The 12408-nt window shown below is 59.0% G+C and overlaps 1 protein-coding gene, 1 non-coding gene and 1 pseudogene across 3 annotated transcripts; all 3 read right to left on the bottom strand.

The window, feature by feature from the left end:
- Positions 1–1177: 1177 nt before the first annotated feature.
- On the bottom strand, positions 1178–1258 carry GGTG_20223. The gene has a single exon. It is a non-coding gene; the product is annotated as a tRNA-Ala (tRNA).
- Positions 1259–1673: 415 nt separating this feature from the next.
- GGTG_11347 (hypothetical protein) lies at positions 1674–10990 on the bottom strand. Its single transcript, XM_009229233.1, has 2 exons — positions 9884–10990; positions 1674–9803 (listed from the first exon to the last, which is right to left on the bottom strand). The coding sequence occupies exons 1-2, from the start codon at positions 10215–10217 to the stop codon at positions 2182–2184; spliced, it is 7956 nt and encodes a 2651-aa protein (XP_009227497.1). The 5' UTR covers positions 10218–10990; the 3' UTR covers positions 1674–2181.
- Positions 10991–12176: 1186 nt separating this feature from the next.
- On the bottom strand, positions 12177–12248 carry GGTG_20222 (annotated as a pseudogene). The gene has a single exon. The product of its transcript is annotated as a tRNA-OTHER (tRNA).
- Between the last annotated feature and the right edge of the window lie 160 nt (positions 12249–12408).

Genomic DNA, 12408 nt, shown 5'->3' with positions numbered 1-12408 from the left:
AGTCTCCATGATGGAGCCCATCCAACAAATTTAGAAAGGAAGCCGCCCGTCTAATTCGCGAAAGTGACTGCCCAATGCAGAAAACAAGCACAGTTGACGGAAATTTTGCTTGCTACAATTAGCAGCCCTGGCGACACCCGACTAGGCTTGTATGGGGATTGCTGCGCTGGGCGAGCACGAGTTTTGTGAATCGTTCGAGATGCAGAAGAGGTGCCCAACCTGGGGGCTGTCGCGGGCAGTGGCGGTGTCGTCCAGGGGCGAGCTTTTCGTAACCCCTCGGGTGCTGCTTTTTTCAGCCAGCACAATGACAATTTCCTCCAATCCACTCGGCCACGCCGTGGACCATAATGTCCAAATCGTGCTCGAACGACAGAATGGTCATGCTTTGGGACTGTCCATTCTACATTCATTCTCAAACGGCCGGTCTGGTCAGGCCACCATGAGCTGAACGGCGTCCTACTGAAACATGCCTTCCTTTATGAGCAAATTAGAATGCGCAAACCAAGCCCAGTTTCCTGATTCGGCAGTTAGAATCCCGATCGGGACTTTGAGGCAATGAAGTCAGGGCGGTGGGCTGTTGGTCAGCATTTCCGTCTCGTCTTTGTACCTCCCACCCAGCTCGATGAAGTTCCGAGTCCCCGCTGGTCGAGCTCGACAGGTCACTGCGGAAGGCCGGATACAAATGTACGACATAATCTTCACGATGCCTGCTTGACGGGTTCCACTTGGCCCTTAGACACTCGCAGAGAAGAGGAATTAAAGGCCTCCCCGTGCCAGGTAAACCTTGCCCTTTGCGGTTATGTACTACACTACGAGGGTAAGCATGTGTCTGGGTGTGAGGGCCGGCTGATTCGCCGAGCTCATCAAACACAAACCGTATATCGCGGCAGGCGTCGCGTAGGGATGCTTAGGTGGCTGGGCCGTATAAACTACCAACTGCATCAAGCTTGCCACAACGGCGAGCATGAACACAGTCACCTGGGCGGCCAGATCCACGCATTTCCTTAGCCCCTTCCTTGCAAGATTTTTAAAAGTGGACCCGTTATTTGCTTCATCGTATCCCCCGAAAGAGTTTCCGCAGTGTAAGAATAATAATCTTTTAAAAAGCGAAAGAGAGAAAAAAGGCAAAAGGGGCTGATTAATTAATAGCTAACGCTGGCAAAAATTGGAAGGAGTGTGGACGAACAGGGGATCGAACCCTGGACCTTTCGCATGTTTGCATTGCAAAGCGAATGTGCTACCACTACACCATACGCCCGATTGGTGATTTGACATTAGTCATGCTCGGTGCTTGGGTTAAACGCTGAGCCCACAAAACAGTTACACTATTTGTTCCTCCATAAACCACCGCCGTTTCCTGCCATCACATCTCCTATTCCATCATCTTCAAGCTAGGTCAATCGCTATTGAGCTACGCGAATTGAATATTCCGCTCCTTGACATTTTAGAAAAAGTTGGTTAAGTTGGGGTGCTACCAACGCAGGAGCAGAGATACTTGGGTGGGCATTTACTTTTCGGTAACCGACTTAAGGATATATCAGTTGCCCCTTTTCAGAAACATCTTTACGCCCCTTTAAAGCGCTACCTGTTATACTCCGTGCTATGATGCATGTGAAGCGGTACGAGATGACAGGCTGCACCGAGCCATTGAACCAACCTCGGAAACTCTCCCAGCGATTGTTAGGGACTAGTCGCCTAACCAGCCCTTAGATAGGCATACAAGACCGTGGCTCGCGAAGAGGAACTGCAAAAAGCCCGAGGATAAATCTCCGGCTTTGGTCATAGGCCATTGGTGGAGATTCTAAGATGGATAGACAAGTGCAAGAGCCCGGCCGACGAGATGGCCGATACAATCTTCGACCAGCTATTGTTCAACACGCCGTGGAGTTGATGCAGCCTAGCCGCAGACAAACCAGGAATCGGGTTCAAAGGCATCGCCAGCTCAATGCACGAGGCGTCGACGAGCGAGTCCACATTGAAGTTATTGGGCCTATCGATGGACCTAAACCACGCCGCCGGCCCTCAGATACATATAGTACGAGCCCATCACCGGTACTGCTAGGACATCCCAGACTGAGGTGGTTTCGTGACTGCCTTTGTTCCATGTGTGCTAGAAGCTGCCCACGGCCGCTCCGCCAACCAATACGCGATGTCTCCCTTCGACTCATACATCCATATCGCTCAACTCAACCCCTCGCTATTTCCCTTGGCAAACCGACACAGCCGACTTCCGTTCGCGATCTCCCGACTCAGCGCCGCAATGCTCTTGTTGCCCATGATGTCCAGCACTGCAATGTCGTAGCCGCAGTCGGAGCCGATGTAGTTGCGGAACTCCATGGCTACCAGCGAGTCGACGCCGTACGCGTGGATCGGCCGGGCGGCGTCGATGTCGTCGCGCGGGATCGTCATGGTCCGCGCCAGCCGGCCCACGAGCGCGTCCTGCACCAGCGCCGCCGCCGCCTCGGGCCCGTCGGCAAACTTGAGCGCGTGCGCCACCGAGACGCCGCCGTCCTTGCCGCCGTCGTCTCCTCCCCCTCCGGTGCCGCCCACGGACCGCAGCTGCGTAAAGAGGGGCGTCTTCATGAAGGTCGGCTCGGGCAGGCCCCGGGACCTGAAGTCGGCCGAGGTCGCCAGCCCGACGGCGACCTGGGCGCCCAGCGGTTGGCGCGAGGCCCGCTGCGCGTCGAGGTGGAACTCGATAAAGCTCAGGAACTCGTCCTCGCGCACGCCGTCGTGGGCGAAGAAGAAGAGCGGGTTCGCGTTGAGCGTCGCCGCGTTCTCTGCAATGTAACCGACGCCCAGGATGTTGCCCAGGTCCAGCGTCGAGGCCGCGAGACCGCGCGCGCGCCGGTGGGCGGCTAGCGCGTCCTGGAACGTGTTGCCGGCCGCATAGTTGGCCTGGCCCCTATTACCTACTAGACCGCAGATGGACGATAGCATAACGAAGAAGTCGACGTCAGGGGGAGTGTGCCGGTGCAGGTTCCACGTGCCCCGGACCTTGGGCGCCAAGGCCGCCTCCCAGGACCGCTGGTCCATAAACTCAAAGGCCGAATCAACGAGCTGCATGGCGCCCTGTATTACTCCCCCTATGCGCGGGAACCCGTCGCGGGAAGCCGTGTTGAGGGTGGTGGTGAGCTCCGCCTCGTCGCCAACATCGCACTTGGCCGCCCGTGCTCGCACGCCCATGCCTTCGAGCTCGCCCAGTAGCTCCCTGGCGACGTCGCCATCGCCGCCAGACCGCGACAGAAACAGTATATTCTTGGCGCCCTGTTGTGGCTGTGCCATCCACTTGGCGATAGCCCGTCCCAGTCCGCCGAGGCCACCCGGCAGCAGGTAGGTGCGGTCTGGCCGGAGCCGTGTGGGGACGGGCGGGCGGGGCACCACCTTAACAACGTCTGCGGCGTCGGCGGTCAGGACCACCTTGCCCATGTGCTTACCCTGCTGTAGCAGCCGGAAGGCCTCCTCGATCTGGGCAAAACTGTAGGTCGTCTGGGGCATGGCAGCATGCACTTTGCCGGAAGCAAACATGTCGAGCACAGTCACCAGGATGCGCGCCGTCGTGGCCGTGTCCAGTTTGGTGATGGTGTAGAGGTCGCAGGCGGCAAAGGTGACGCTGCGGCTAAAGGGGAACATATCGAGCTTTCCGTTGGCGAAAATGTCACGCTTGCCAATCTCGATGAAGCGCCCAAACGTGGCGATGCAGTTGAAAGACGCCCGGAGCGCCTCGCCAGCAAGCGAGTTGAGGATAACATCCACGCCCCTACCGTCGGTCATGCGCATCACGCCAGCTGCAAAAGACAGGTCGCGGCTGCTGAAGATGTGCGTCTCAGGAATACCGTAGTGCTGCATAAGCAGCTGCTTCTTTTCAGCCGACGAGACGGTCGCAAAGACGGTGGCGCCCATGTTTTTGGCAATCTGGATCGCGGCCTGTCCGACACCTCCCGCGGCGGCATGGATCAGCACCGTCTCGCGCTTGCGTAAGCGAGCTACATCGCACAGGCAGTAGTAGGCCGTCGAGAAGATAACGGGGATGCCGGCGGCGTCTTCAAAAGTCATGCTATCGGGGATCTTGGCGGCAATGTCGCGCGGGATGCGCGTGTGCGTCTGGAAAGTGCCGTGCAAAGCTGAGAGCACCAGCATCCTGTCGCCAATCTGGACATCGGCCACGCCCGCGCCGACTTTGGTGACGACCCCCGCGCCCTCATGCCCAAACGTGGCCGCGGCAACCTCTCCCATGGCCACCATGACATCGCGGAAGTTGAGGCCTGTGGCCTTGATCTCAACCTCGATCTGGCCCGCGGGCAGCGGCTCCTGGTACGCGGGCCAATCGACAAAGTGCAGCCGGTCTAGCCGCCCCGGAGCAGAGGTGCTTAGCATCAGGCTGCGGGTGGGATCAGCGCCCAGGGCCTGCGGCTGCGGAGGCAGAACCGTCGTGCGTTGGGCGATGAAGCCATTGACAGGCTTGGCGGCCACAAGCCGGTTGATCTGCAGCACGTCGCCCGACGATACGAGATACTCGGCGTGCCGGTCCGTGGGCGGACAGTGGCCGACGAAGTGGTGGCTGTACACGGTCTTAACATGCTCCACTGAAGGCGTGCGTAGGCCGAGCGTGACGAGGTCGGCGCTGTCGAGGTCGCGCTCCCAGCGCAGTGTACGCACCAGACCGGTTATCAAGGCCATGTCGGGGCTCTCGTATGGATCACCCGTTAGCCAGAGGAAACCGCCGGCCGTGGTGATGAGCTGCCGCAGTGTCTCGAACTCGTCAGGCGTCATGGCCGAGGCCAGGAGCGGCGAGAAAAGCTCGAGCGCCACGATTACGCACGTCCGTTTAAGTGTCCCCTGCTGGGCGATGTCGGCAAAGGCCACGACCGAGACGTCGGGCACGGCGCCGCCGATGCCTCGTAGGGATTGTGCTAGGTCTTCGGCGAACAGGAGCTGCGCGGGTTCTAACGTCTGCGCCACCACAAAGACGCGCACAATTTTGTCTTTCTCATCGATCGGTGACTGGGTGAGTGCAGCCGTGGGGACTGTGGCGATGATGAGACTCTGGGCGTGCAGGTTGGCCTCGGGCGTGTCGCTCAGCGCCAAGACGTTCTCGGAGAAGCCGTTCTCCCGCAGGGCGCGAACCCATCCCTCATTGCTCAACAGCGGGCCCCAGGGCCGGTAGTTCTCGGTGCTAAGCCACCAGCCGGGCAGTTGGCCGAAGCACAGGGGGCCGGCGACGAATTCGGGCTGCGTGATCTCCTGCAGCAGCAGCTTGCCGCCGGGAGACAGGAGGCGCCGTACGTTGGCTAGCGTTTTGGCTAGGTCTGCTGTGGCGTGCAGCACGTTGGCGGCGACGATGATGTCGTAGGCGCCGTCATCGAACCCTTGGGCCTCGATATCCTTTTCGACGTCAAGCACGCGGAACTCGAGTACGCCGCCTACCTTCCATTTGGCGAACTTGTTCCCGGCTTTTTCGAAGAAGCCGGCGCTGATGTCGGTGTAGGTATAGCGCAGCAGTCGTGCGTCGCCATGTGCGCGGCCACCCCCTGGGCACAGCGCCTCAAGCACCGCAGTCGACGTGCCGCCCGTGCCGGCGCCGATCTCAAGCACACGCAGGTCGGCGCCGCGCTTGTGACCCAGCAGTCGCAGATACGCGCCCAGCTGCGTGTGAACCTGTTCTGTACCCAGGATGACACGGTAATACTCTTCGAGCAGGTCGTCGAGTCCAAACATAAGATGCAGGGCGTCGGCGCCCTCGAGCCCGCGCAACCCGGGCACAATGTTGCGCCCCATGCGCGCGGTGAGTCGACCTTCAGGACCACCGTTGACCTCGAAGTCTTCAAGGAAGCGCTGCCGCTCGGCCGGAGACCCCTTAATGGTCTTCCACGACTCGTCCTGGTGGATGAGACGGCCCTGGTGAAAAAATTCGGCCTGGTGTCGTAGCCACGCCAGGTAACGCTGCTGATGTGACGGGAGCCCCTTTTCGTCGGTGAGCGGGTTACGCTCGAGATCGTCGACGGCCTCGCTGATATAGATGGCGGCGGCTAGCTGTAGATTCCTGAGGCGCTCTAGGTTGGCCGCCCGCGCCGTCGGCGCCTCAACACTCACTACCTCCGACCGCAAAACTGCTTCAGTGGCGCCCGTTTCCTCGAGCAGGTCGACATCGGCCGCCCACTCGAGATCGAAACAAATTTCGCGGGCCTCGCCACCACCACCGGCCTGGGTTTCCTGCAGCGGCACGGCCTCGAGCCCGCGCAGCACCAGGCGGATGTCTCGGTCGACGGCCTCGCCGCTCCAAACGGTGATGTCAGCGCCAAAGCGTTTGTGGCTGGCCAACTGGGCGGCTGAATGTACAAGCAACTGGGCGCCGGCTTCGGCCTCTATGTCGGCGCTAATCCACACACTCTTAATGGCCACGGGCACCATGGGCTCCGTCAGTGGCCGGCCGTCTGACGTTGATGAGCCCTGAAAGGCGAAAAGGAACAGATGGATGATGGAGTCGAAGACGGGCGGGCACACAACATGGCTCGAAATCGCCCGTGCCGGCATGCCGGCGGCGATGTCGGGCACCACGAGCGTGCCCAGTGCCTGTCCGACGCGGCCTGTCACGCTCGGGTCTGCCATTTGCACGGCTGTAATGTTGCGGAATAGTGGACCAAACACAAGCCCGACACGCTCGAGGTCAGCATACTGGCGGGCGATGTTGGCGGACTTGTGGTTGCAAAGCGCCGTCGACTCGGCCAGCAGGCGTCGGTAGAGCTGCGTGCGTTCGGCAGCCTCGCGACCGGAGTCGATGGGCCCCGTGGCGATATGGGCCGACGAGTCCAGCTCGGCGGCGATCTGGCCGCGGCAGTGCTCCAGCCAGCTGCCGTCATGAGGGCTGAAAGACGTCACCTTCCACTCCCACCATGCGGCGCTGTCGGCCTGGGCCGACTCAGCCAGCCGGCGCATTGACAGCATCACCTCGGTGTCCTCGGCCTCCTGCACCTGTAGCGCGCGGGAAATAATAATATCGCGTAGGTTATAGCCGATGAGCACGCCGTCACCGCGCGCCTCATACAGCTGGCGGATGCCCTCGATGGCCATGATGAGGTATGAAACACCAGGAACGACGATGCTGCCTGTCACTATGTGATCTTTAAGCCAGGGCAGCTCCGACACGCGCAGAAAGTTACGCCAGCGGGGCTCCTCGGGATTCCAGTCGGGCACCGTGGCTCCCAATAAGTCGTGCCGGGCGCGCTTGCGGAAGCGCCACGCCTTGCTCCGTCGCGATTCGGACCAGTACTCCTGCGCGGGGCCATGATGGAATGGGTAGGGCGGTAGGTCAGTCAGCACTGCTGACGAGCTGCGAATTTCCCTGTTGACAGCAGCGAGCTCGATGGGGTGGCCGGCGGCGGCAAGAGTTGATACGGCGTTGAGGGCCGTGACGGCGGCATGTTTAGCGCGCGTCAGGACCGACAAGTAGCGCAGCGCCTTGAGGTTGGGGTCACTAAGCAGCGTCTCGCGCACGGCGCCCTGCAGTGCGCCGTGAGGGCCAACCTCGACCAGATGCGTCACGGGTAGTTCGGCGCCGCCGCCTACCTTGAGCTGGCGTTTCGCGGTATTGGTTGTACAGAGCTGATGCACTGCCTGCTGGAACCGGACGGGCGAAACTAGGTTTCGTGTCCAGTACGTCGCCTGCGCCATTTCTAACACGTCGATGGCTTTGCCTGTGACCGACGAGAACACCTGCACCTTCTCACCGGCTGGTGCCTCGGCTGGTCGCGTCAGCAACCCCATCAGTTTCGAATACTCGTCAGCCACGGGTTGCATGTGGCTCGAATGGTAGGCCCTGCTAACGCGCAGCTTGCGGGCGAACAGCTTGCTCTTTTCGGCCGCGGCCTGTAGCTCGTCGATTTTGGCCTCGTTGCCAGAGATGGTCAGACTGCGAGGAGAGTTGTAGCAGGCGATGACCAGCTCGCCACCAGTACCAAGTTTTCCGTCAACCTCCTTGAATAGGGGCGCCACGCTATCGGCCGAGCAGCCAACGGCCAGCATTGCACCCTTGGAGGGGGACGGGCGGCCGCTGACAACGCCGCGACTGTAGGCCACGCGCCAGGCGCTTTCGCGGTCAAGCGCTCCAGCAGCGTACGCCGCCGCGATCTCGCCGCTCGAGTGGCCGACGACGCGTTTCGGGGCCGCGCCCCAGCTCGCCAGCAGCTCCACAAGCGCCACCTGAAGCACGGTGCATAGCGTCTGTGACAGTAGCGGTTCGTCAACGCGGCTCGTTTCAGCATCGCGCTGCGTCAGCTCTTCCAGTATACTAAAGTCGCAGCCAACCGTTCTCAGATACGCGTCCGCCGCGGCCACGCTGTCCCGGAAGACGGCGTATGGTAGTAACTCTCGGCCCATGGCAAACCACTGCGCGCCCTGGCCCGTAAAGATGAAGCCCAGCGCCGGCTTGCTCGCCGCGTTAGTGCGGACAGCACGCGATTTGGTCGACGAGTCCTTGAGTGCAACCACAAGGGAAGCGTGAGAGTCGGCCGTGACGGCGACGCGCCAGGCAAGCCGCGAGCGGCGCTGCGAGAGGGTGTAGGCAAGGCTGGAGAGGTAGGCGTCGTCCTTGGGGCATGCTTCGGCCTCGAGATGTTTGGCGTACGTGGAGAGCACCCGGTCGATGCCGGCCTCGTCGTGTGCCGAGAACAGGAAGACTTTGTGGGTGCTGGGGAAGGTAGACGTAGGTGTTGCTGACTGCGCCGCTGCGGATGTTTCTGATATGGCCTCGGTGGCGTGGCGGCCTCCCAAGCCCCTTTGCTTGAAATAACTGGCGGCATCGTCCAGGACGGCGTGCGCGTTGGTGCCCCCGAAACCAAAGCTGTTAATGCTGGCTCTCCTGAGCCCGTCTGCGCCAAGAAAGGGTGTTGGTTCCAGCGGCAGTTTAATGCCCCATTTGTCCACAGGGATCCGGGGATTGCATTTTTCAAAGTTGATATTAGGCGGTATAATGCCTTTCTCCAACGTCAGTACAGTCTTGATAATCGCCGCAACACCAGATGCACCCTCCAGATGGCCATGGTTCGTCTTGGCTGCCCCGATCCAAAGCGGGGGCTTGCTTGCAGCACTGGGTCCAACGCGCTTGAAGGTAGAGGCAATAGCTCCTGCCTCAAGAGGGTCCCCAGCCGGCGTGCCAGTGGCATGGGCTTCGACGAAGCCCGTTTGGTCGAGGTCGAGGCTGTAGGTGGCGTAGACGTCGCGAATCAGGGCCTCTTGGGCGGCTTTGTTAGGCAGCGTCATGCCTCCGGTGCCCTGACCATCCTGGTTGGTGCCCGAGCCGCGCACGACGGCGCGGATGGTGTCGCCATCACGCAGGGCAGCGGCAACAGGCTTGAGTATGACGGTTCCGACACCTTCACCGCGCGAATAGCCGTTGGCGCGCGCATCAAAAGAAAAACACCGACCATCAGGGGATAGGAAGCCCAAATTGGACATGCGGTACATGGTCTCGGGCGACTCGATGACGTTGACTCCTGTCACGATGCTCATGGCGCTGGCGCCCGCGCGCAGGTCCTGGCAGGCCAGCGCAAAAGCCACCAGGCTCGATGAGCAGGCTGTGTCAAGCGTCAGGCTGGTACCCCGCAAATCATAAAAGTAGCTGACCCGATTCGAAATGATAGAGTTGCTCGTGCCCGTCGGCTTAAACTTGAGCACCACATCCGGGTCCTCGTTCATAACGGCCCGTGAGTCGTCCGTAAAGGCGCCCGCGAAGACGCTCGTCCGGCTGCCACGCACATCCTCTAGCCTTAGACCTGCGTTTTCAAGCGCCTCGTATACATTCTCCACTGCCAACGCCCCCAGCCTGTGTTAGCGAGATTCTGCGACCTTCCACATCTTCGAACCTGGGCGGCGATGCTTCACATACTCACGATCCGCTGCTGCAGGTCCATCGACATGGCCTCTGTGCGAGTGATGTTGAAGAATAGCGCGTCGAATTCCTTCCCATTTTGCGCGCCATCCTGCAGGAAGTGGCCGCCTTTGATCCAAGTGCTCCCGCCGTGATCGCTGCTGGGGTGGTAGTGCGCTTCCGCGTTCCATTTGGACGCTGGAACGGGTGACCAGGCCGACCGGCCCTCTACAAGCAAGTCCCATAGCCTGGAAGGTGTGGTGGCGTCACCGGGGAAGCGGCAGCCCAGCCCGATAATGGCGATGTCTTCGGAGCGCTGCACCGCCGTGTCGGCCTCAAGGAAAGGGGACATTGTTAAAGAGCTTCCCGAGCGGATTGGAGGGGGTACAGGATAAAGACTGTAAGGGAGTTAAGTGGTATGGTGGAGGACCTGGTGTCTCGAGGTTTATATCGAAGGCGTGACGCGTGTCGAGAAGAGGAGGCCACTTGCCTGCCGTGAGCCGACTCCAACCAAATCATATATGGATTCTCCTTGGTGGACTTTGGGGACTTCTGGGAAGTGTCACTGTTGCAGCGTAATTCTAGTCTTGACTCCTTGGTCGTGACTCGTCCCCTGTGATATGGATACCATCTGGGTGGCTTGCTTGCAATGGTCCTTTTCTTTTTCTCCCCCTCCTCTTTTGGCGCTAGGCCCCTCGATGGGATGGGCCTTACCGCGCATGGTTGCCCTAGGCCCTTGCGATGCTGTACTGCAACATTTGGACAAAGGAAGCTCTTTGGTGGCCGGCGTAAAGATGCCTGGTAGCCACTGATGGCCTCGTGACATGCCGTGTAAACACCTGTGTTACTTGCATGGCCCTTCCATATGTACTCCCAATGTACCCCGACCTGGCCCACCAGCTCCAGCCGCAAGGGAACAGTCTCCCTAGAGCTACCCGCTACGACGTGGGCAAGAGCGTCCGATGCCGGCCAAACAAGACGAGGAGGGTCGTAGAATGGCCGAGTGCCCGACAGACCTCGCACAGTCATGGGAAGGTCGGGAATTTGATGATGCCTTCCACCGCGCTTGCCCCTCTTCGCAGGCGGTGTGGAAAGATGATGGGGTGCGCCTGTTTTTTAGAGCAGGGAAGGATCAAGGATGGATGCTGGTGGGCGGGTTGAGAGAGTCCAGCTTTTGGCAGGTTGACGGGGCTGGATGATGCCAGAAGTGGACCTCAAATCAGGCACCTGACACGCGACAGCCTACCATCTGTAGGGGTAAAGAATGTTAACGTCCGCCGACCAGGGTCATTATGGGGTACAGTGCCCGCATAGTGTATTACAGTGCTTTCAACTTTTTTTTTTCTCCCGCCTTTCCTTCATTTTCCCAATTCCTTTCCGCAAAATACCAGGGAAGCTAAACCTGCCCAAAGCACGCAAAAAAAATTGTTGTATTTATACGCTGTTATATTTATGGAAAAGACCTTAGTGCTGCGGCTAAGTACATGCAAATGGGGGAAAACCTTTGGGTTAGGCCTAAGGAGGAAAAACCCTATGCCTGCGTTTCCGCCTTTTTAGCGGTGCGCTTCCGTAGCGGTATTAAACCGCTTTGGCTAACGCTTACTTTTTTTCACGCTCGATTGCTCGTAAGGGCTTCACCCGGGAATTAACCGTTTTCCCGCGTGCAGCCCCCTTTGCAAAGGGCCGATAAGGCCGCGTCCTGCTTGCTTGTAATTGGTTGGTTGGTTCGTTGTTCGATTTGCTAAGCTGGCCCTTTTGCCGGGGGGGCCACGAATTGGGTCCATTTCGGTTAAAAAGGTCCTTTGCCGGTTTTTTTGCTTAAATTTGTTTAAAGCGCTTAAAGGGCCTTCCTACGCACTTAACCTGGTCCTTTTAGCACCCGGCCCTTTTCCTTCCCGCTACCGTTTTATTGGTTTGGCTTTTTGCGTTTTGGGCTATTTGGGGCGGTAAGGTTGGGATTGGGGCTAAGGGCTGCAAAGGGGCTAAGGCTTGTAGCTAATATTTAAAAAAAAAAGGATGGTAATCGAATTCGTCGGTTTGTGCGTGCGTTCGTTGGGGTAAGGTTGGGCCTTTCCAAAGGCCTTCCCGTTACCTTTTTTTTGGCTTAGCCTTTTACATTTTAAGCTTCCAAAGTGGTGCGAAAGGGGCTGGGAGGGGTTGGGGTTGGAGGGGTCGGAATCGGATTAATTGTCGGAACTGTTAATTAATTGTGCGTGGGTAAAAATCAATTCGGGCGAAGCCCGTTAGCGGGGCGGCCCCTTTTTTTTTCCGGCTTAGCAAGGCGGGCGGCTAAAAAACAAAAAGTCCTTTGTGGTTTCGACGGGATTCGAACCCGTGGTCCTGGCGGGACCGGCCTGGTGCAGAGCCACTGCACCACGAGGCCACGCAAAAAAAATTAAAATTAAAAGGAATTTAAGCTAATAGGATAAATTAACCGTTGTATTTGCTTTCCCAGCCGGCTAGCGCGTTTAATCCCAATACTTTTTACATCCTTTGCATTTTGCGAATTTTGCGGAAAGGAAAAAGGAAAAGGACGCTGAAGC

Source organism: Gaeumannomyces tritici, assembly GCF_000145635.1.
Source record: "Gaeumannomyces tritici R3-111a-1 unplaced genomic scaffold supercont2.6, whole genome shotgun sequence".
In the NCBI taxonomy this organism is placed as follows: domain Eukaryota; kingdom Fungi; phylum Ascomycota; class Sordariomycetes; order Magnaporthales; family Magnaporthaceae; genus Gaeumannomyces; species Gaeumannomyces tritici.
This window is presented reverse-complemented; position numbering and strand designations above follow the sequence as displayed.